The sequence below is a fragment of the Mastigoproctus giganteus genome, chromosome 3 (assembly GCF_048544385.1).
Source record: "Mastigoproctus giganteus isolate SK-2022 chromosome 3, ASM4854438v1, whole genome shotgun sequence".
Taxonomy (NCBI): domain Eukaryota; kingdom Metazoa; phylum Arthropoda; class Arachnida; order Uropygi; family Thelyphonidae; genus Mastigoproctus; species Mastigoproctus giganteus.
Window position 1 is genome coordinate 22,097,409 of NC_143577.1, and position 25,370 is coordinate 22,122,778.

Genomic DNA, 25,370 nt, shown 5'->3' on the forward strand with positions numbered 1-25,370 from the left:
ATATCGTATTTGATTTTCTGTTAACTATGTTCAACATTGTCTTGGATATCCTGTAAACCATGGAACTCCTAAACATTATAAAGGGATTCTGCGGATTTTCTTATCCATCAAATGAAAGCCATTGAACTGATTTATATTTTACTAGCATAATGGCTCTTTGTGTTTGAGTGCTCGTAATGTGATTCCGAGAATAGGATGGATTTGCTGTATGAAGAGAGAGATTTGTGATTATTTGAACTTTGGAATGTTGTATTGGAAATGGGCATATCTCTACCTATTCTACTTTTATTCTACATGTTTCTTGGTCACCCTTGAACTTACTGATTGGATATAACTCTAGATATATAACGCACTAACGTTAGATATAAATATATAATAGATATCTTTATATCTAGGTAATATGCAGTATCTAGCAAACAGGGTGTGGCATAAATAAGTGACATATTTGAAATGGAGATATCCCTTGACTGCAGAAGTAAGTTATTCAAATGTGACGTTGGAATTTCTTCGTTTTTTTGGCAAAAGCTTAAAATGAAATGGCTTTCTTTGCGGATAATACATTCTGCAATTTTGACAGCCCTCAATTATTAATATTCCAAGACGGTTTTCTTATCAACGTTACCATTTAGGTGGAAATGGAATTTATCGGACGTTAACAAATATACAGTACTATACTGTACACCCTGAGATTTGGGAAAAAATGAAACATAACTGCCATCAGCATACTGTATAACCAATGTAAAAGCTATTGCATACACGCTAGAAGTCAGCAGATAAACAAAATACAATAGATGGGTGGAGAAGTTGAGCTAAGAGACTTCAACGGGAATAATTATATGATGCCATATGAACAATTAATTTGTTTGCACCACTGCAATAAACCCATACCTTGCAATACATTAACATTCCATTCTTCCTACACTCTGGCAATCGTATGAGGAGAGGTCCTTTTTGATATCATGATATCAATGCACCATGCAGTGCAGTCTATGGTGGCTTGATTTGAAGCTATAGGCATGCAAAACCTTCACTTGCCTGCCCAGAGGACCGACCTTAACTCCACTGAACATCTATGAGATGAACGGGAACATTGGCTTCAGGCCGAGCAAATACGCTGGCAGTCAGCAACAGAATTGATGGCTAAGTTGAAGGAGGGATGAACTAAAATACCAAAATACCGGCTAGAATACAGTTAAGGTTCTTATATAATGTGTTCCTGAAGATTTTTTTATGTTATACAATGCCTGCTTCGCTGAAGATTGCTAGGTATACCTTTTTATTGATTTTCTCAATGGTTAATAAAGAAAGCAAGGTGCCATTTGAATTAGATTTTATTGAAATCGTTGAGTATCTGTCTGGCTAACAATTACAAAAACAGGAGACAGCCAAAGACGCCAGGCCTCTAAAAGGCCGGCCTCGGAGGCAATTGCCTTGCCTGCCTACATGGTAGCTACGCCACTGACTGTACCATCTGAAATGAACCTGGGAATCCACAGATCTCAATCCAATTGAGCATCTGTGGAATGAATCGAAGCGATGTAGTTATGAAAATCAAAAGTGAAAGGATGAACTTCGGGAGGAACATTGTATAGTCCAATGAATCTTGCTTCATTCTATTCCGAAGTAATGGAAAAGTCACATGCGAAGCAAGAGACTCTGCCAACAGTACAAATTTGTGCAGAAAAATGATGTAGGAAACGTTTTCATGGTTACCCTTCGTTTACTGGTCACACTGGTCACAAATGTGGACAATGTGGCTTACTTGGGAATTCAATTAGATCGAGCTTATCCAGATTTCTGCTGTATTGCACGTCTATCCTGACGGGATGGATATTTGGTAACTCCACCCACTCCACAATTGAAAATGACACTAACTTTGTTTACCTTAACTTTAATTCAGACATAAATAAATATACGTCATTCAGTGAATCTCTCAATGATCAGTTACTGAAATATTTTATTGTTGAACCTTACCAATGTGAGCGTTACTCGATGACAAGTATTTGTTTATGTAATTATTGAAGTTAGAATTAACAGAGTATAACTACCGGTGTCAAACCTACTCGTATAAACACGACAGGGCTTAGTCCTCGTCGTTGAAAACACGACTGGGACTAAGCCCTGTCGAACAAAATCCATAGATCTCAATCCATTTGAGCACCTGTTGGATGAACTGTGCTGAAGTCTTCATGAACCCATCTGTCAATCTACATCTCTGAAACAACTGCAAGATCTTTTTATGACTACTTTGAATAGTTTGGTGATTGGCAGATACAGATGATAGTTCGGAGTCTATGGAGTGTTTTGGGCCGAGTATCCCACGTCTATATCGTCCGTTGGCGACAAATCTTTTCAGGTCGGCGTCGATGTCCTGGATTCGTCCGAGCATCTGGTATAGTAGGAAACGATCTGATAGGTGGAGGGGTGAATGAAGAGGGCAAGTGAGCTGGGCATGTGGATGAGGAGTCTGCGCGCACAGTGGCATCGTCACCGTCCTCCCCACACCGGGTGGAGAAGACCCGGGTTCGAGCCCCATCGATGACGAGAGGAACTTTAGTGAGCTTTATTCACTCCGTGGCTGAGTTAGTCGGTCTCAGGCGCAGATAGCTAGGTGTTTTCCTCCAGAAACTGGCGTTTTTTCGTCCAGCAAAACAGAAAAATCGACCAGAGAACACACGCAATTTACAGACACGAATAAGGATTAATGTAATCATTTACGGATAACCCTAATATAATAATTTGATTTTGATTTGGGCATGTGGAATCCTCCAGCCACAGAGATCTCAGAATGAAGGAGACGTGATCAGACCGGTCAACATTTTTACTGTGATTACCAGTCTTTTTTCATCAATGAGACAGGGCAGCCTAGGGATTCCTAGGGCCTCAGCCATTTCAGTCGTGTGAATATGGGGTGGTAATCTGTGCTTGTAGGTTAGCCATTTAGGGGCCAATATTCGGCAGCCCACAACATTAGCTATAATAATGATAAATGGCTGGAAGTCAAGAGAAGAATAAATTTTGGATGGATAGCATTCAGGAAATATAGTCACATACTGAAGAGCAATATCCCAGTTTGTCTGAAACGTAAAATAATGAACCAATGTATACTCCCCACCATGACTTATGGAAGTGAAACTTGGGCACTCACCAAAAGAACGGAAGAGAAGCTGAGAACTACACAGCGAAGAATGGAACGAATTATATTGGGAATCAGACTGTTAGATAAGAAGAGAAACACATGGATTAGGCAGCAAACTCAAGTAAAGGACATTCTTATCAAAACTAAAGAACTAAAATGGTCTTCGGCAAGACACATAGCTCAAAGACATGATGACAGATGGACTAAGAAAATAACAGAATGGTACCCAATAGGGGCTAGAAGAAAACCTGGAAGACAACAACGGAGATGGATAGATGAAATTCATGAGTTTGTGGGTAGTAAATGGATGGCCATTGCACAAAACAAAAGGAACCGGAAAGTTGCTGGAGAAGCCTCCGTCCTGCAGTGGATGGAAAATGGCTGATGATGATAATGATGATTCCGCAGCCCAGATGGGTTTTCTGATCGTAAGTGTTGCTGAAGCCCTGATTTCAGCTGCATAAAGTAGTGGGGAGTATAGAATGGTCCTGATATATATATATATTTTTTTTTTTTGCTCTGACCCTCTCTGAGATGTAATGCAGGTGTTGTTTCGTGCTCCATTTCAGGTGCGCCGCACGACTGATGAGTTTGTCAATGTGCTTGTTGAATCTGAGTTTTGAGTCAAAGACAACCCCCAAATCTAAATGATATGGAACAGTCAAGATGGAAACTCAGCTGATGTTGGGCCAGATGATTGTTGTTTCTTTCTTCAGGGAGTAGAGCACGCACTTAGACTTCGCTGGATTAATATTAAGGCCAATTTTTTTAAGGTAGCACGCTAGTGAGAGGAGGACACTGTTAATTTCCTCTGTGATCCCAGATGGGTCTGTGTTTGCTTGGATGGTGGTCAGTATTTTTAAATAATCCACGTAAGCCAATACTGGTTTCTGGTTTACTGGTCTCTGGCTTACGAAAGGGGAATAATGGCAGTAAAGGGAGATCAGAAAGGACTCTCCTTGTGGTATTCCTGTAGATATTTGCTTGGTATAGGTTTTTTTTGAATGATGGAGTATGATAATACGGTTGAGAAGGAGTGATGAGAGGAAGCGCAATGCATCCCCGCCTATAGAGTAGTGGTCTTCAAGCAGTTGTAGGATGGGAGGTACCTGAACGGCATCAAAAGCTGCTTAGATGTCAAGGTATGTTATGAGGAGTTCTTCTTTTCTCTCAAATGCTGTAATGATGCTGTAGGTAGTGGCAAGGAGATTGGTATTTGGTAATGAAGAATGAATTTGTGGTGGAGCATCTGGAAGTATGTGATTTATTAGAGTTGAAAGGAAGGCTCTTTCTAGTAGTTTCAGGAGACATGAGGAATTGGAGATGGGACTGAAGTGCTTTTCCAATGACGGCCTTCTTATTTTCGGGTGTGGCCTTACCAGATATACATTCCATTGATGGAGGAAGATGCGTCTGGTCAGCACTGCATTGAAGATGCTAACAAGGGTCGGTCTACGCGGGTAGCACAGTGGTTCACTGTCCTCCCCACACCGGGTAGAAAAGGATTCGAATCCCGTCGATGACGCGAAGAACTTTAATGGGGTTTTTTTCACTCCGTGGCTGAGTTAGTCGGTCTCAGGCGTAGATAGCAAGGTTTTTCTACAGGAACACCACAAGGGGGAGTCCTCTCTGTTCTCCCTTTACTGCCATTATCTCCCCTTTCATAAGCCAAAGACCAGATGTATTGTCTTGTGTGGATGATTTAAAAATACTGACCACCATCCAAGCAAAAATTTCCCCAGAAACTGGGATTTTTCGTCCAGAAAAACAAACAAATCGACCATAGAACACACGCAATTAACAGGCATAAGACACACAGCATGGCAGATGAATTTAATTATTCGGGTGGCCTAAAAATAATAGTTTTATTAATAACAAGGGGCTAGGTGATATATGGTCCCAGGCATCTCAACATGAACTGCGGTATTCCATCAGTATCCACAGCTGAAGAGGACTGGGTTGAATTCAAGGCTGTCAAGATTTGGTGCTTTGATATGGTGATAGTTGTCAGAGGGCTCTGTTTGTCATGATTGAATATGTGGTCGAGATTATAGCTGGATCCCGCGACGCCTTGAAACCTGATTATGTAATCAATCCATCTCTGGGGGTCGAGTTGCTCTGGGAAACTGGTGGTTTGTTCGATGTATGGTATCTTACCTATTGCTAGCAAACGATCAAAATAGCTCTTAATGGCCTGGGATTTTTGGCGGTTGAAAATGGCTCTTGCCCTTGAAAAGGCTATTCTGTCTTTAATTTCACCAGACTGCTTCCATTGCTTATGGAGTTGCTGCTTTAGTTTAAAGCTGGAGTTTAGATGTGGAGATCACCATTCTCTACAGTAGGGAGTGATAGTGACTGTCTTTCAGGTAGTGTATTGAGCTATCGTAATAAACCATTGAGTTAACAGGTCGACTGCTAGTAGGGTATCACAGGATTCAAGGACATACCATGGGATGAGAGATGCTGCTGTAATTTTGTACTATAGATCGTTCTTCGTATCACTTGTCCTTTTGAGTTGTAACTTGCGATTGGTGGTTCTAGTTGTATTAGGATTGGGTCATGGTCAGAGTTAAAATAACTATCTTGAGGAGTCTGGAGCATACAGGCAATAGAAGTGAATATCAGATCCAGCTGGTTTGTACCCTTGTGGGACCTTAGTTTTTTATAGTAAGGCCAGCCACGCGAAGCTGTGAAAGGAGCGATTTTTTCATGTCTTCCAGAGATGGCGGTAGGTTGAAATCTCCACAAACAATTTTCGTTGGTGAGATGTGGAGGTGGTGAGGGATCCAGTTGGTTACCTCTTGGATTGTTTCTGGTGTAGGAATGGGAGATATGTAAATGACAACGACTTAAATGGAAATGGACCTCATTTTCAGCAATGCGTAGAGCGCCTCGTAATCATCTGAGTTACTGGAGATGCTGTTCTCAAGGGTGAGGATGGATTGATCGTAGAACAGTGACGTTCCTCCTCCCCTCCTTTTATTTCTGGATGTGAGCACAGAGCCATAGCCACTTGGAGTCGTAGCTGCAATGTAATGCTCACTGGGTTCTAGCCAGGTCTCGGTGAGGCAAAGCATATCAAACTCTTTCGATAACAAAATTTTGTCCATGATTTCAATTTTATTCCTTAAACTGCGGATGTTCTGATACAGTAGTGTGACCATGGGGAGTCAAAGGATTTTTTTTTTTTTTTTTTTTAATTTTCCGGACTCTCGTCCATTGGTTCTTTCGAGGACGAGCTGTTTCCCCTAAAATAATCATAGTAGTGATAGGCATCTCAGTTTGGTGGATTATGTATTAGAATGTGATCCTAACGTAGTAACTAGACAGCATATAAATGCATAATATATATATATATATATGTTTGTATAAAAGAAACAAAATGTGTGTGAATCTATATTATATAAAAAAATCTTTGTTTTTACCTACTTAATTGACACACCTTATTGCAGGGTTGTGTTATGCTCTTTGCTGGACAAATAGAACACTATGATGAAAATTATCAGACCACTCAGACCACGTTTAACACAACAGTAATCACGCATGCGCGCGCGCGCACACACACACACACACCGGGGAAACTGAAATTAGCCATTCACCTAAAATGATTTAGGCCACCAAGGAGCGGATAATTGTATGAGAATGTTGTCTCATGGTTGCGACGAGATTACGAACACCCATAGGACGACAAGCTATGCTGTCTTCAGAGTGCCCCATAATTGTGCCTCATAAGTGATCGGTGCTAGATCCACGCACGTTATTCCTAGCCCCTGTTATCTTATTCCCCCAAAAAGGTTCAATGAAGTTGAAGAACTGCTTTACCTGTAATTTTTATGGGTCTTTTTCACAACGTGGCGAATTAATCGGGCTCTGGAGACGGTCGCATGGTTTTTTTTCTTCCGGAAACTCGGGTTTTCATCCAGCACACAGAAAATCGACCTCAGAACAGAATTTACAAGGGGATATCCAGGGATATTCAAGTGTTGCTGTTTCGGGCCCCAGGATTAACCCCGTTAGCCGCTATTGTACTTCTTGTGTTACGCCAAAACCGGCCATTTGTATGTAGTGTGTTGGGTGTGCAAATATTATGATGTGTTCTGTTGTTATGTTGTCGGCAGGTACCTGGCTCTTAGCAGGTGGGAAGCAGCAACACCTGGTCACCACGACCCACTCCCATCCCCACCACGTGGAGGCGGCTAGGATCTACTATAATCTTGCTGATCTATGATACACACAATTTAGAGACAATAAACATGGAACAATATGGCCTTAGTCGCTGGTACTCTTAAATCCATACTACAACTACAACAGCGGCTCATAAAACCCCACTATAACAACAACATATCTGAGAAGACGTTTATAACATGTTTCGCCGTCTTCTTAAAATATACCATCGCCGCTGCAGAATGATGAATGCACTTGATCAACAGCAACGTTCAGATAGTCCTATCGGATGTTATTGCACTTGTATTAGAAGACCACATATTCCCAAAACATTCTCAAGATCATGATACTGCATCCGTAGCCTGCACTGTCTGGGTTAAGTACTTCGAGCCTGTGGTCTCCTGAATTTACCTATTTGGCATGGCGTAAAAAAAAACAAAAAACAAACGTGATTCGTCAGCCCAATTCGTCCCTTTCCAATCGTTAACTTCGAAATCACAATGTTCATGGCATCACACGAATAATAGTTATCGGTGGTATGAAGTTAGTCCATATGGATATTTGATGTTACAACAGAATCAGTGGATACTACGTTGCATTTATCCTGCGGTATACTTCCTGGCATCATACTAAAAGGTAAGTATCTTCATCATTACTGGCTTATTCTCTTATTCTGTACGGACATCACAAGCAATGTAGCTTTTCACCACATTAACTCGTAATGGACAGCATCTTATTCTCACTCTGCCATTCTTTCTATGCCTCTCACAACAACCTTGAAACGGAACTTTTTCTCACACTGCTATAAGTGCTGTTTCAGAGAGAGAACTTAAATTCAAGAGAATATGAATTTCACGCTTTCTGTTGATTTATCAAGCTTCTCTCAAAAATTTGAGAAGAGCTTAATAAAGGAAAGCTTGCTATAAAAATCTATGAAGAAAATACGAATCCTTAAAATGAGGAAATGCATTTCACCCCGTTGATTCCAACGGGCTTTTTTCCAGCTTATCTTTTTCCAATGTCCTGGAACTAACAGCCGTGGCTCTTTCAAACTCTGAATTACCACTGCACATATCCTATACATGTAGGAAAACGTTACCATGTAATGAATACTTCCATTAGTGGCAATATTTATTACATGAAGAAAGCATGTAATGAGTACTGCCACTCGTCTTTTGTTTCGGTTCATTCTTCATCATTATGGGAGAGTCGTATTTCAGTATTGTCCTCTGAGAGTAAATATATATATGTAGTTAATTCCGAGCTCAGTGAGTTATCTATTTGGTTGAGTAAAATGAAAACAAGGTCCATAGGTATAAATTTATGGATTAGTAGTAATACTTCCGCTGTATACTAAGCGCGTTGACTGTCGCGTATGAGAATGGAAATGATACATATTTGTAGTAACAGAGAAGATATGGCGTTTACAGATGACGATATAACCATGGAGATGGATAACAGTCATAGATCAGTTTATGCAATCATTCATGAGAGATTGCAGTAACAAGAATGTTTGGCCGAAGTGGGTTTCAAAGTATCCGAAGTTCTCCAGGGCGATCATATATTGTTCAACATACTATTGGCATCCATTCAGCAACTGTACGCTCGTGGGTAAATATAGTGGTTATGATTGTTATGAACATTGTGGCGGAATTAGTCGGTTTCGGGCTAGAGTTGAATGACTTGCCCTTCCCTCTTGAAATTCGGTTTTTCATCCAGAAAAATTGGCAAATAGACCAAAGAATAAACGCAATTCATAAAGATAATACACTAACATTATAGCCTAGTTCCTTCGAAGCAAAACACAACAACAACAACCAGAATCTGCACTGGGATATGAATGAGCATCTGCATATAGTCGGGACTTGTCGCCTTACAACATGTTTTTGAAAGACAGAAAACTAATGTGATAGAGCGACTATTCCACAAGGGCGAGGAATCGAAGGATCCGGACAGAGGTTCCACCAGCAACCAAAATATTTTTTGGAGGAACATATAAAAACTTGTTTAAAGACAGGTAATTACATAATCAATGGTGTGAGGTTTTATTTATTTTTCTTTTTTTTTTGGAAAAATAAAGTAGCAATTATTAGCAAAAAAAAAACTCGTTTTCCTCTTACCCATCCTATAAACATAAAGTTTCAATATTCATGCCTTAGAGTCAAATTATCTGTTTCAAATAATATCAACTCAATAAATTTTAACGGACGTTACTTTTCACACTTTTTGTTGATGTTAGTAAAGTTTTCTCAAACAGGTAACCACTCAAATGGAATTTTAGTGAAAATGTAGATGGCTGAAATGGAAAACTGTTTTTCTCTACTTAATTCCAACGGACATATTGCCAGTTTGTAAATATCAATGCTCATAAAATGTGGTGATTGCTCAATGTTCAATATGGTCATTGTTTTAAAAACCTACCAGATACATTTCGAATTCTGTTGAGTAAAATTTCTGTTTTAAATTCAGATTTAAAATTGCTGCATTTCTTTTTCATACCTTCGTTATCGAAAACAGTATAAAACCAAACACCTATTATGTATTCTTTTAATGATGCCATAAAATGTTTAAAAGAGAGAATATTCGCAATAAAAAACATAAATGAAAAAAAAAAGGATGTCCAAATAAATTGGACATCCTTTAAATTGGACAAATGAACTATTATAAACCCCTATGAAGGGGTTTATAATAGTTCATTTATTTAAAGTGGAAAGATTGCTACAAAATATTTTTCTTTTTTTGTTTCTCACAACCATTTATAATTTTTAAAATGTTATTTATCTTCATTTTGCCTGTGAACCGATCACAGGGGATCACTGATTTCCTCAAATTCATCTTTGAAATGAACTACAAGATTAGAACAAGAACTACAAAAGATTATCAAAACTTTGAGTATCATTGCCTCTGTTGCAAAAACTAAAGAAGATTTGATATCTGAAGTATTTTTCGTTTAAGGGGGAAAAAAAAGAGTCTTAGGATCACGAAATGCCAGAAGATGTATTTCTTGGTTCTTTTAAATATGGTAGGTTATGTTTAGTGTATCAATGGAATTAGTATCCAGAATGTTTTGTCTTTAGTGAAACTAGAACCCAGAATGTCCGTAGATGAACTTTGCAAGAATGAATGGAAACACATTGTTTTTAGATGCCTGTGTCTTGTGATTTCGTGACTTTTACCCTAATCGGAATACCCTGCCCCGTAGTACAGTTTAAATGAAAAGAAGAATGAATTGGAATTGGTTGTAGTAGTTAGCATTTTACTGATTGTTGTGTAGAATAGAACAGTAGTGAATGTAGAAAATAATAAGCCTGTGATGTCATGTTATGTATTAGATGTCCTGTATGTCCCTTCCCTGTAGAAATCCATGTAGATTAGACCTATTTGTGTAAACCATTTTCCAGGTTTATAACCCATTTTGCGCCACAAGATTTGGATGTAGATTTGCGAACATTACGAGCCATCAGGGTTCTTCGGCCACTGAAGCTAGTCTCTGGTATACCAAGTAAGTGATTGCAAATATTTCTCTATCAATGTATTTCCAAAGTTTTAAGTTAAACCTGTATGTCGTGCAAAATAGCTAGTCCTGGTGTTGCTGTAGTGTTCAGATATATAAAAGCTCTTCCATTTTTACTAGATGAGTAAGTATGGATTACATATTTAATTGAATGAAAATGAAATAAAAATTATATTGATTTTGGATACATAAAAAATGATATTCAAATAAAGGTCACATCATCATGGTGCTAGATATTCCAGAGGTAAATGAGATCCTGCTCTCTTAACCTCTTCCCTCAGGCACCATATTATTTTATTTGAGATTATAAATATTATGCTTATGTATCAATATCATTATAAAGTAAGAATTCTAAAACATCCTATATATCCATATACTTATACACCCGTATCTCAAAAGGTATTCTGATTGTACAAGAAATTCTCCCATTATTAATACGATGGTAACATATTTTGATCATTTTTAATTCATCGAAAATTTTTCTCTCTTTCAGTTGGTTTCTTTTCTATTGTGCACATCCAATACAATGAAGTAAAGATAAGTAAATAAGGGAACTGTATGGCGTGTAGGTTTCTAGATTCCAATGAATTAATATCCATATAAACTGTTACCATGAAATGAAGAGAATACGAGGGATTTGACTCAGCTGAAAGTAACATCACTCTAGAAGTATTATAAGTCATGGTTCAAAAAGTGGAGTAGGTCCAGCGGAACTGGCCATCCTATAGTATAATACACGGACTTGACTTCCTTTTCCTTTTCCTTAACCTCTAGTGGCAATACTGTGCTTCCTGGAGTACTTAATTCACTTTATGTCCGTGGTATCAGTGTATAGACGCCTGATTGTCGCGGTGTGCTATTGAATAATGTGACAGTTCCAAAGAGACTCCCTCTAATGTCTAGTCTCTATTCTAATTTAATGCGCACACAAACACACACATACTTACAATATAAGTCTATGTTACAATGACATCTTCTACTAGATAATTGCAAAACTGTCTGTAGAAATAATGTATAGTGTCATAATGTCTGAACTCATGCTGATAAGGTTTCAATAATTTCATTTTATTTCATTTAAATGCCGAACAAGATAGTTTAAATATTTTCCTTTTGGAAAATATTTAAACTTTGAATTAACTTTGAAGGTATCGGCTGTCTAGCACAAGATTGTATTCAAACAGTTGGAACTCCATAAGCAGACAGATGTAAGTTGCCTTGTTGTATAAAGATCATTCCAGTAACAAAAACTGCAACCATTTATCAATCCACTGCAGGATGGATCCCTCCTCAACGATTAAGTTTGGGAAAAATGGACCATAATTTGCCACACTGGTCCAGTGCTGGTTGGCAGATCGACTGTATTTAACAGTTAGGGGCTTGAACTCCAGTCTATTCAAAGAGGGTGTTACTCCACTCTCGCTCCTGACAACTCGGCTATGGAGGCCTTTCCAGTAACAGTTTTTACATATTTATATATTGATAACAAACATGAAAGATTTTTGAGACTTCACAGAAGTTCAATGTCAAATTGTTTTGTACAAAACACGTTGGATTTCATTGTTTACTACAGTATAATGGATTTTAACCAGTGGCAGATTTAGTAATATCAGGGTCATAAACGAAGATTATTTTCTGGCATTAACTGGGTAAACCCTATAACATTTAACTATCCGCAAAAAACAAAAAAAAAAAAAAAAAATCTCCTAAATAAAATATGAAAAAAAAAAAAAAATTAAGCCACGCTATTATATCACGTAACAGATTAAGTTGTTTAATTGAACAATATCATTTTATTTTTGTGTTCCTGTAGCTTTTTCGTATTCCTTTTTTTGTATTCCTGTAGGTTTTATTATATATGAAACGTAATAATTACACTTTTATTGGAATTTTTGTTTCTTCAGTTAATCGATTTGATAATATTAGTTGCAGAAAAATTAGAATTACAAATATGATTCTCATTGTTTCATGGACTAATATTAAATATTCATTTCTAATATTTATGGTGACATAGAAAACCCAAGAAGGCAAAAATTACATCACTTGAATTTTACAGCTACATACCAGAAATGTTCCAATTTTTTTCTTTTCAGAGTTCGTTTTATTCCGATTTTTTCAACTTCGGAAATGCCTTTTGTCCCCTATTTTTATTCCTAAAAATCTGGTCACCCTACTGAAGTCTAAATCACTTCAAAGGTGGAAGTAGTAATTAGCAGCCTGAAGTATAATGTGCAGAAATGTTCCACTTTCCTCTCATCTAAATTAACCCCAATTTGAAACTAGTGGAACTAGTTTCAAATTGGTCTCCAGTATGGAACTAGTGGACCTAGCCCATACCATGGGACACACCCTCAGACATCGAATCCTCCCGATCTCACAGGTTGGAGAACACATTCAGGAAATACACCTTCTTAGGCATACTCCACACCCAAACACGGTCATCACACTGCAAATGGATGTGGCAAGACAGCTCCACAGTCGAGGTTCGGCTCGTCATGAACCGTTCCAATCGATGGTGTGCACTTGTCTTCTTTATCAATGTTATGAGGTTTGCAGCCCTTCCGTTAAAATCCATAGCATGCAGCTCTCTGCATGTCATGGAACCATGAATGCAGCACATACTATAGGTTGTGCTTAATGACGTCAATGGGGGTGCTGCACAACAATAGGATGCGTCCGACCCTGTTTTTTATTATTATTATTTTAAGCAGTGTGCATTCTACATACCGGCCAGCACTCATCGGTTTAGAGATGTAGAGAGTTGTGAATTAATCCTGGTTTCCGTTGATCAGTACATAAAGGAATGGTACTTGCCATACTACTATTGCCAGACTTTCCTCTGCTTACGGTGTATTTTAATGAACTTGGTGGATGTTTCGCAGTATGCATGTACGATTTCTGTGTGGAGTACCGGAAACACGTTATCCTCATGTTTACCGGATTCAGATGAGAGTACAAGGCAATACCATTTTGTTAGGAGAATGAAAAATCATATGGGAGCACACTGTAGCCATCGAAAAGCTAACATAGAGAAATCACAATAGCTGTCCGCTTATGAAACTTCGGTCAAATATCGATCCCATGAATGAATAAATAGGATTCGTTCTTCAATAGATGTTGTTCAAATTACACAGTTTTTACTCCTTAAAAAAAAGAACATCGAAATACGCGAGCGCGTGTATGTGTGTGTGTGTGTGTGTGTGTTCAGTAGTATGATGGGTGGTGAATCTCATTTTTTTAATTATCGCATTAATGATAAAAGTTGACCTGCAACTATTGCTGAAGAGTTGCAGGTCGACAGGCTGGCAGGAGGGTCATATTCGTCACGCCAAAGTTTAAAAATGTGGTGCGTGTCATGTAATGAACAAGGTAAAGTTAAGATGTGTTATACGATTGTTCTCAACTGAAAAATAATGAGTAATACAGTGACAAGTGCTTGTCTGGAGATCAAACGGGCGTGTTCATAGGCGGATACAAATTCCGAAATCAAAAACTGCTGATGGTAGCCCCGAAATCAACAGGAAAGGTCATATGGACTGTTCTGTTTTTAGGAGGGAAGGGGGTGGGAACAGTGATGCTAAACGATCTGTGGTCGAAGTGACAAACCGACTTGTGACGAAGTGACATAGCAGTGCTCAGAAAACAAGTCGATTCACTGCACGGATAGCTACTCAAATGTTAAGGATAACTGTTTAGTTGGCAAAACTATCGGCAAGAAGCACAACGATTACATTCACTCTATTTTATTTTACAACTTCCTTACATTATAAAGCGTTTATAAAAGCGTTTACTCATGGTTCTCAAGTTATATACAAAAAACAACGGTTTGAGTACATCTCTTTTAGTTCCAGTGCCCAACAATGAAGGTCTTCCAAATAGAATCGAAAATAAAAGGAGAAAAATGCTCTCGTATAGTAATTTAGGAACAGATCCTGTGGTTCGCACCATAGCCTGACACTAGTGTCTGGCTAACCATGGAAATTGATAACTTTTATTTATTTATTTACTACAGTAGGTAAAGTGATCGTTATCAGTTTACCACTTCTTAATTCCACAGTAAGGCTAACTTTGGAGATCTAGCCCCAAAAATTACTATATTCCACAAATTCCAGTAAACGATTAGTAGTGCTAACAAGTTTTATATTCATTGACCAATATTAACAATTTTAAATTAATCATTTTACAGATATTTTATTGACAGAATCTCATACTCTGAGATGTATGCGTGATATAAGTAATATTATTTATTCTACTAGTATATTTCTGTTCTCTAGTACTATCGAAATTTCCCTTATCAAAAAAGGTTTTGATAACTCAGTTATTAAAAAAAAAACCTTTTTATCAGTCTTCAGTATTGTCTGTTTATTACGATATTTAATGTGTGTTCGGTGCCTCTCTATTTTCGTTTCAAAAAACGCCCTCTATAATTTTCAAAAGTACTTTAATGTTAATGGCTAAATCACATTTCTGAAATTGATGCTTGCAAAGTTTATGAAATGAAATAAATATTTATTTATAGTTTCTTTAAGAATGTATTCCAACGAAATTCAGATAGTTTTGCCATATACATGTATTTGAATATATAATGAAAATCTCTCTTCTTTTTTTTTTTTTTTTTTTTTGTTTTTGTTTTTAGATTTCGGCAACACCAGTACTAAAGATTTTCGTATTTTGAAAATTGATTAGATTTTCCTTTTTTGAAAAATGAATATTAGAAATCTTAGTTCGCAGAAGTTTTTACCAAAAAGATAGAGAGAAAATAAATAAAAATTCCCCATTTTTCATTTTAAAGTCGAATAATTAGAAAATCTGCAATCTGAATTTTAAAACTAGTTTCAGTTTATAATATTAATATTTATATAAATTTTTACAGTTGGCAGTTAGGCATAAACTTTTACAAATTATTCAAGAATTCTATGATTTTCACTTTTTTAATAATGATTTTTCCTCCTCCTATCGTGTTTAAGAGTTGTCATTTAATCTTGGAATTATTAATTGAATATCTTCTTTTTTTGCAGGTCTTCAAGTAGTTTTAAAATCCATCATCAAAGCAATGGCGCCTTTGCTTCAAATCGGTCTATTGGTGCTGTTTGCTATAGTAATCTTCGCAATTATAGGTCTTGAGTTTTACAGTGGTGCTCTTCATAAAACATGTTGGAGTTTAGAAGACAGGAGTAAGTTTGAACGATAATAATCTTATTTCTCTTAATCTATTAGAAATTTCTTTGTACTAAACGATTTCTTACAGATGCACTTAATAGAGATATTGAAGTTCCTTAAAGGTTTAACGTTTATACAGTTTTAAACCGCGTTAGCCACATATAATTTCCCCTATAAAAAACAATTAAAAAAGTGGGATTTGCATCCCATTAGAATTTTATAATGATACTCATAGATAGAATATATTGCAAACCCAATATGAAAAGCTCACCAGGTACTCTAAATGTCCAGTGGAACTGGAGGCGACTATTCGGTTGTTTAGGTAGCTTCCCCATCTTGCCTTCCCAAAATATAAATCATATAATAGGTTTCAAAGGCTTGATATAAAATTTTTAAATAAAAAAAGCAATTAAAACAAATAAAATATTACTAGAACTCAAAATATAGTATTATTAATATCAAAAATCTGTTAAACTAATACATACAATACTTGTTTCATAATAAAACATAAATTGGAATATCCAGAACGTAGTAAACACTTCGGTACAGCTGGAAAGGAATACTAAAAGTGCTATTTCCTCATATGGTAGGGAAGTAACAGTACATGTACATAAAATATTTTCATCTAACATCAGAACAAATATTAGAGCGATGATCGAAAACTAGGCAATCATCGAGATATTTGTTTACTTCCTCCTGAAAGGAGAGATAACAGGGCGGTACCTAGAGGGGATCGCTCTCAGACTTCAACCATTCTCAAGGAGCCTCGATAAAAAGGAAGGAACAAAAAACTTGACTCATTTTCTGTAGACCAAATCAGCAGCAGCAATTGTGGCCCTCATTATCCACTCCTCCAATTAAAAAAAAAAAATCTTGGGAACGATAATAATCAGTAAGGTCCATTACTGTCTCATATTTTAAAAATTAAAATATATTTGTCAAAATAAACCAAAACTGATGAGAAAATGTATTGAATATCAAGGTGACGTCATACACTTATCCGGCAAAACTAGCAGTGATTTAGACAACTTGGGTGAGACATTTTCATGTATGACTGAATTGTCCCGACTTTGTCCTCTTTGGACCATTGAAACGAGATATCTTGAAAAAGAAATTTGCAAGCGACTGCAATTTCTTCGCAGTGGGTTTCCATTGTGCTCATTCACCGGTAATACAAGTCACTAAGCTGATAAACGATTATGTAGAAAAATAAAGTTATGATACAGAAACTGTACGTACACTGTACACGAGTCGCTACTTTATAAGGACGACATTTCATAAAATGGAGTGTTCCTTCAGTAACTGCATCACGTGTTCGTACCAAGAGATATACAGCATGTAGGAGATATGTAGGGACGCTGCATATGTACAATTCAGTGCGAGAATATGCAAGACTAAAGATTTTAATGATTTTGATTGTGGCATAGTAGGCGGATCCAGCCAAGTCTCTGTGAGTATCTCAAAAACCTGCAGTCCTGCTGGGGTTTTCACGTACGACTGTGTTTCGGCCGTACCAAGATTGGTCCAATACGAAATAACATCCAGCCAACAGCGTTCCTGTGATCGGAAACTGCTCGTTGATGCGAGAGGCCAACGGAGACTGACAAGGCTTATGCAAGATAACAGAACGGCTACAGTTAGTCAAATAACAACCCAGTGCAATACTAGTAACCAAGGAGGCATTGCACAATTCGTCATACCTTGTCACAGATGGAGTACTGCAGCCGACGACTGAATCGGTTTTTACTCCTGCCTACCTTGCTTTCTTGCATTATTTGCCATTACTACAATTGTCGGCAAAGACAAGAAGGTAGAGTTACAGTGGGCGCAGGAACATTAATGTACTGTGAAGAATTGTAAAAATGTCGCCTAGTCTGACGAATACGGTTCCTGCCGTTGGGAGGACCAGAACATGATGAAAACTGCATGATTGATTCCACGGATCTATCCTGCCTGGTCTTAACAATGCAGGTTTGTAGTGATGTGTAATGTGGGAAGCGCTTTCGTGGTGAACATTGGATCTCTTTTTACCAGTGGAGCAATATTTGGATGCCAAAATTTATCCGAAAATTGTATCCGACCATATTCGTTATGGCTGCAAAAATTATTGTGAGTGGCTTCTTTCAACAGGATAATTGTACAGAACTGCTTCCAGGAACTGAGATTGAATTCATCCTACTGCAATGGCCTCGGTTACAGATCTCAATCCAATTGGCCGCTTGTGGTTGGAGGTGGAACAAGCCCTTCCGAGTAAAGATCCGAGCCATCTATTTTGTAATAACTATGGGATGCAAATTAGTTAACATGGACCAGAATCCCTGTTGCTTTCGACAGTTCATTGAGCCCATGCGATCAATCCATGCTGCTCTAAGGAAGAAAGAAAGAAAGAAAGGGAAAGAAGGAAGCTATTGATAAGTGTATCGGTATAAAAATAAATGTCGCACTAGCGCCATCCGGAATATGCATTCATCTGCCCAGATATATTATGTTCGTGAATTGCGTGTGTTCTCTGGTCGATTTGCCTGTTTTCTGGACGAACAACCTCACTTTCTGGCGGGGGCGACTTTACTATCTACGTCTGAGACCGACTAACTCAGGCACTGAATAAAAAAAGCCCATAAAAGTTCCTCGCGTCATTAATGGGATTCGAACCCGTCTGTGACCTTTGGAAAGGACGGTGACAATGCCATTGTGCTACTTGTGCAGACGGTGGATGATATAAAGTAGCCACTCAGCGTATCTTGCGTCAATAAATGAATTACCATACAAGACCTCCGTTCTTTTCTGCCATCTCTCTAAAAATATCTCACTCCATATCCAATGGCGTTATGTACTCTGTTGTTATAGTTATTTCGGCACATATCATTGATCAGTGAGTTGTGCGATAAATGGTTAAACCTGTGGACAGTTAATGCACTTCTTTAAACCGATTTGCAGATTGATATCAATTAAAGCACCATTGTATGTAAATGTAAATTATTCTGTTTAAGGACTAGTAGCCCACATTTAATGTGACTTACAGAGTGTTACTTTTCTAGCTGAAATCGTTCTCGAGGGGGAACTGGAAACGCCGTGCCATCAGACTCAGGATCCAAATAATGCTCCTCTTGGTGCATATACATGTGATGTTAATAGATCAGTTTGTGACGAGGGATGGATTGGACCTAACCACGGCATTACCAGTTTCGATAACATCTTTTTTGCCATGCTCACTGTATTTCAGTGTATTACAATGGAAGGATGGACATCCATGTTATATTGGGTGAGTTTGTTGTCAATTTCGAGGCCCTTCGTGATTTAAATTTGCTAATAAATATTAATAAATATTATATAATAAGTTAATCATATTTTAGGCTATAGGTTTAACTTCTTTCGTTTTTAATCAGCCTCTTATAAAAAAAAAATGTTGTGTGCTTGTGCTGTGTTGTGTTGTGGGCGTGTATAATACGTAATTTGTAATTTTATTTATATTTAAATGAAAGTGTTAAAGCTGCCATATGCATTGATCGCCACCCATTGGAGATGCCATTAACGTTTCTGTTTATATCTTTTCTAAAATTATTATGAATTGTATTAAAATAAAATAATACCAAAAGAGAAAAGTAAATAATATTCGTTACTTATTTTAACTTCGGTATAATTATTGCTTTAGTAGACACTAGAAAATGGTCTGGCAGTCGGTAAGGTAGCCTGTTCTGCCATCTATCGGACTATTAAATAATTAGTTTTGCTCTGATCGTTCATTCAGGTAGTCCTAAACATTAGCATTAGTAGAGGCATATGATGCAAGAAAGCAAGCTTATGCAGCATAAGTCAAAAAAAAAAAAAAAAAAAAAAAAAACGCGCCCTTATTCACCCCTCGGTTCGTTCCAAATACCTGTCCAGCTCAACCTTAAATTTATTTAGGCCATCAATTTCTACAACAAAGGATGGAAGTCTGTTCCACCAAACAACTACCCGCTGACTAAAGGCAAACTTCTGCGCATCTATCCTACATCTGTCTTTCCTCAATTTGAATTTATGCCTTCTCAGGTGATTATTCTGAGCAAGAGGAAGAGTACCATCAACATTGAGCATGCTCAATCCATTCAAGGCTTTATACACCTCAATCAGATCACCTCGCAGGTGCCTAGTCTCCAGACACTGTAATTTGCAAAACTTAAGCCTTTCTTCGTAAAAGCACTCCTTTGTTCCATTTACTAATCTTGTTGTCCTTCTCTGTACTCGTTCCAACAGCTATACATCCTTCTTAAAATGAGTCCTCCAGACCTGAATACAGTACTTAAGGTGTGGCCTGACCATTGCCTTATATAAGGGAATAATCACCTCCTTATCCCTGCTAGAAAAATTCCTGTATATCATTGACAAGGCACTATGAGCTACTCTTGCAGACTGTCTCCACTGCTCACAAAACTTCATATCTGCCTGCACAATTATCCCCCAGGTCCTTTTCGTTCTCTACCACTGTCAGTGTAGTACCACACGTTACTCTTGGGCTACTGCTTCCCATATGTAGTACTTAACGTTTGTCATTGTTAAACTTCATTTACCACCTCTCAGCCCATCTGCTCAACTTTTCTAGATCCTGTTGCGCAGCATTCTGTAACTAGTGTCCTTAACAACCCTGCCGACCTTCGTATCGTCTGCAAACTTGGACATTAAGCTTGATATACCATCATCAATATCATTTATAAATACAGAAAATAATAATGAACCCAACACAGAACCCTGAGGTACTCCATTAATAACATTAGTCCACGATGAGCAGTGTCCATTGATTACCACTCTCTGTCTTCTCCCACTCAACCATCCCTTTATCAATAGCAGCAATTTGCCTCCAATTCCACCTGCTCCAAGTTGTTCAGCAGTCTTCCATGTGCAACAGTATAAAACGCCTTTCTAAGATCCAAATATATGATATCAAAGTTATTCCCTGCATCCAGTTCCTTTGTGACCACATCATAGTACCCAATCAAATTGGTCAGGCAAGACTTTCCCTTAACAAAACCATGCTGTGTCCGAGCTTTATAACTGAAGTCTTGTCTAGATGATCCTGTAGTGCTTCATTAACCAGTGCCTCCATTAATTTTTCTGGAACAGAAGGTAGACTAACAGGTTTCTAATTACTTGTGTCGCCCTTTAATCCGCCTTTGTAAACTGGGGTCACATTTGAACATCTCCAGTCCATGGGTAACCTCCCCTGAGTCCAAAGAAGCTCTCATAATTATGGCTAAGGGTTTGCTTACTTCCTTTGCTGCCTCATTTAATATAACTGGATAGATCCCATCCACCCCAGGTGCCTTTTTTTATGTTTATCTTTAACAATTTCTCCTCCACTTTCCTCTCAATTATTACAAAATCATCTATCTCACTGCCAGAGTTTAACTCACTTCTGGCATTCCCTTCCATGAATAACTCCTCATGGGTGAATGTATATGCAAAATATTCATTTAGTTTGTTAGGCACCTGAGCAGGATCATCAACAGTTGAACCATCAATATCCAGTGGATCAATCTGATTTATCCTTTTCCTTCTAGAATTTACATAAGTAAAGAACTCTGTGTTGTTTTTCTTTGCATCCTTTTGCCAAAGATTTCTCATAAGTTGCCTTTGCTTGCCTAATCTCCTTTGTGACTTGGTTACAGGCCAGCTTATATCTATCATAGGCTTCTATGTCACCCATTAATTTATCTGTATCCCATGTATTTTTCTTCTCTGCCATATGTCTCATTGGCGCCTCCGTAGTCAGGTGGGCAGGAGCAGTAGTGCATAGCACACGCTTCTTGATTAGACCGGGGTTCGAGCCCGTGCCCGCCAAATACGGAGGATGCGGAAAGGTCAGGGAATGACCACCGCATATCCCGGGAGCAATATGGCCTTAGTTGCTAATGCTCCTAAAAACCAAAAAAAAAAACAACAAACAAACAAACAAACATATGTCTCATTACTTCATCTGACATCCATATAGGCCTAAACCTTGAACAATATTTCTTAGTTGGTATGTAAAGCCTAGTAGCGTCCAAGATAAATTCTTTGAATGTTTCCCATTTTGAATTTGTCGTTGGTAACATCATCAGTTGGTCCCACCGTATAGAATTTAAATACTGTCTCAGATCACCGTAGTCGCCTTTACAAAAGCAAAAACCCTTCCGTTTGCCCCTAATGGTAGTTACCTCTTTGAGTAAATCCCACTTCAGCACACTGTGATCACTGTCACCTAGTGGTTCCTTTATCTGCAGATTCTTAATGCATGAAGAATCACTACTGATAATCAAATCAAGAGTATTGCTCCGTCTAGTTGCCTCCCGAACATGCTGATGTAGAAAACAATCATCCAATAAATCCACAAAAGCCTTGCTAGTGTGTCAGTGACCAACCCACAAATTCCAGTCAATCTCTGGGAAATTAAAATCCCCCATTATAAGACTCTCTGATTTACTGGGCCCACTCTATTTCCCTGTACAGTTTCTTATTATACGCATCGGAGTCATTAGGCCTATAACACACTCGTACTCTCAATTTTGATCTCCCAATGCTTATGCTACACCAAACTGACTCGACACTGTACTGTCCAAACTGACTGGACACTATACTGTCCAAACTGACTCGACACTGTACTGTCCAAACTGACTCGACACTGTAATTTCCTTGCATTTTATGTGTTTCTTAAATAATTGCATAACCCTTCCTATCCTGTCTATCCTTCCTGTACACATTGTACTCCCCAAAATCCAGTTCTGCATTCCTTATATCTGTGTGACACTACGTCTCTGATATCCCAACAACATGGACACCTCTGTCTCACATAAGGGGAGGCGGGTCAGAAATATGATTGAAAGAACGAGGAGGGATGAATTATAAAAAATATTTATTTTTCTAATTAATGGAGGAGAGCATATTTAAATATTCTAAATGAAATAAATATCTCTATATTTTATTTCTTTATCGCAATATCATGATTTTTAATTTTTTTTTTAAATTTTACACAGGTTTATATTTTTATTAGTTGAATTATTTTATTTTCATCTGTCTTTTGACTATCGAATAACCATAATAAGGTTTCGTATGAAGTTAAAAAAATTTAAAACTCCAAATTGCAGGGGAGAGCTGATAATATTTATTTTTCATTTCCTAAATCATATTTAGTTGCATATAAAACTTAAAAATCATGTGACCGTTTCATGATTTTTTTAAAATGTGCTGGTGGTATGACCCTACTATAATTGAATAGCAAAGAAACTGTGAATTAAGTAATTTAAACATAGACAGTCATAACTATTGACATTATAACTGAATTTCTAATTTATTTTTAAACTGCGACAATTGTTATTATCAAAATCAATTATTATTATTATAAAAGCCTCCCCTTTTTGTAAATGTCCCATTTCCTGAATCATAATGTAATAAAGATTATTTTTTCAAAATTTGAGTATAATTATTTTTTTGAAAAAAAATGACGCATTTTTGTTATTTGACCAGATTCTTGATTATACTGTATTTCTGATTACAAAATACGAAAATGCAATCCTTTATAATTAACATTGAGGGCTTACCGTATTAGTTCTTACATTCTTAGGGGGCTTCTGTCCAGTGCGTAACTAGGATGAGGCAGGTGGGGCACGTGCCCTGGGCGCCAAATTTGGGGGAAGGCACCGTTTTTATAATTAAAAAATGCAAAAATTCCAATTCCATGTGTTCAAGGGGCGCCATTTTTTTTTATTTGCCTTGGGCGCCATCAACCCTAGTTTCGCCTGTATTCTGTCACAGGTGGTAATAACACTGCAAAATATAATAATAATAAGTGCCGAGTCAGAGAATTCCTCTACCAACAGTAACACCAGACATAACAAAGTATTTAAAGTATTTTATTATATTTTTTTGGCGGGCTCCAGGGTTTCCCCTATTCACCGCTGAAAGTAATCTATACATTGGGTACAATTTGTAATGATTAATTGTACATACAAGTACAATGATTAGTTATACATAAAGAGTACAATGGTTAATTATACATAAAAAGACTATATACAATGGTGGTACATAAAAAGACTATATACAATGATGATACATAAATAAATACTGGGCTTCGGAGTCCAGCAGACTGATCAATACATCAGGTAAGAGTAATTCAAAGAGACATCTAGCATTTTACTGAACCTCAGGAGCAAGAATTCTTTTCCTCCGTTTAAACAATTTCTCTGCATAGGTGGAGAAGGCAGTATAATATTCGGAACAGTTAACCAATCTTGGCAGTTCGGAGCAGTCAAATACATTTGTGAGAATTTGAAAGTCCAGTCTTAAATCATCGTACAGAGGACAATGAAACACGAGGTGTTCGACAGTTTCTTGAGCACCACAACTACAGAGAGGAGTGTTACTTATTCCTAGTGAGAACAATTTAAAGTTGAGACTTCCATGACCGGTATATAAAAACGTGACATATAAACCAGGATTGAACCAGTCCATTTTCTTGTCGTAATCAACAACCTCGGGAAAAAACTTAAAGGTCTCCCTACCCAAAGTAGAGGTAGACCAGGTATTTTGCCATGCTCTACAACATTCATTTCTCATTCTTTTAATGTCTACCTTTTCTTGCAAGTCAGTATTATACGTTATACCATTTACAATCGCAGGAACATTTTTTCTTCTACAATATAAAAGATAGTGTAACGTTACTTCATATTGGATTGGCAGTCGATGACTGAGGACCTGGAGAGCAGCTGTAGAGACAGTTCGACAAGCTCTACTTACAGCGAGAAGAAAGAATCTTTGTGCTTGTGTAAGATATTTTTGAACAAGGGAGTTACCGATTCTGTATCCCCAGGCCCCAGCAGCATAACACACAATTGGTATAAATATACAAGAGTAGTATAATTTAATGGAAGATTTCTTTACACCAAAAGTACTCCTGGTAATCTTAATAATTTTATAGGTCATAGCTTTTATTTTCTGAAGTACATATTTTGCGTGGTAATTAAAATTAAGACGGTCGTCAAGATAAATTCCTAAGTATTTATGCTGCCGAGTACTCCTAATCATTACTCCATTCAACTTAATAACAGGTGGTCTATTCACATCAAGAGAGCCCTTTAGCAGCATTTGTTTTGTTTTATTAGTCGAGATTTGAAGTTTATGTGTTTGACACCAGATATCCAAGTCCTCTAGAACTTCATTTGCTCTGCACTCTAGCTCCCGGCGGGAATTACCAAAAATCAGAATAGCAAGGTCGTCTGCGTAAGCTATCTGAAGGATGTTGTCTCGATCAACCGCGAGCCACCCATCAAGGACCATGTTCCAGCACACAGGGCCAAGAACAGAGCCCTGAGGGCAGCCCCTAGAAACAGATCTGGAGACAGAGCAGAATCCTGAGGAAACTGTGATGCTACGAGAATCAAAGTA

General features: G+C 37.7%; 1 protein-coding gene across 1 annotated transcript in view; it reads left to right on the top strand.

The window, feature by feature from the left end:
* Positions 1–15,860: 15,860 nt before the first annotated feature.
* The window catches only part of LOC150087800 (voltage-dependent calcium channel type A subunit alpha-1-like), a 1,442,149-nt gene continuing 1,432,639 nt past the window's right edge, over positions 15,861–25,370 (top strand). Inside the window, exons 1-2 of the mRNA XM_090369204.1 lie at positions 15,861–15,988; positions 19,013–19,236. Coding sequence (XP_090225330.1) covers positions 15,868–15,988; positions 19,013–19,236 — 345 coding nt within the window. The 5' untranslated portion in view covers positions 15,861–15,867. The remainder of the gene's footprint in view (positions 15,989–19,012; positions 19,237–25,370) is intronic.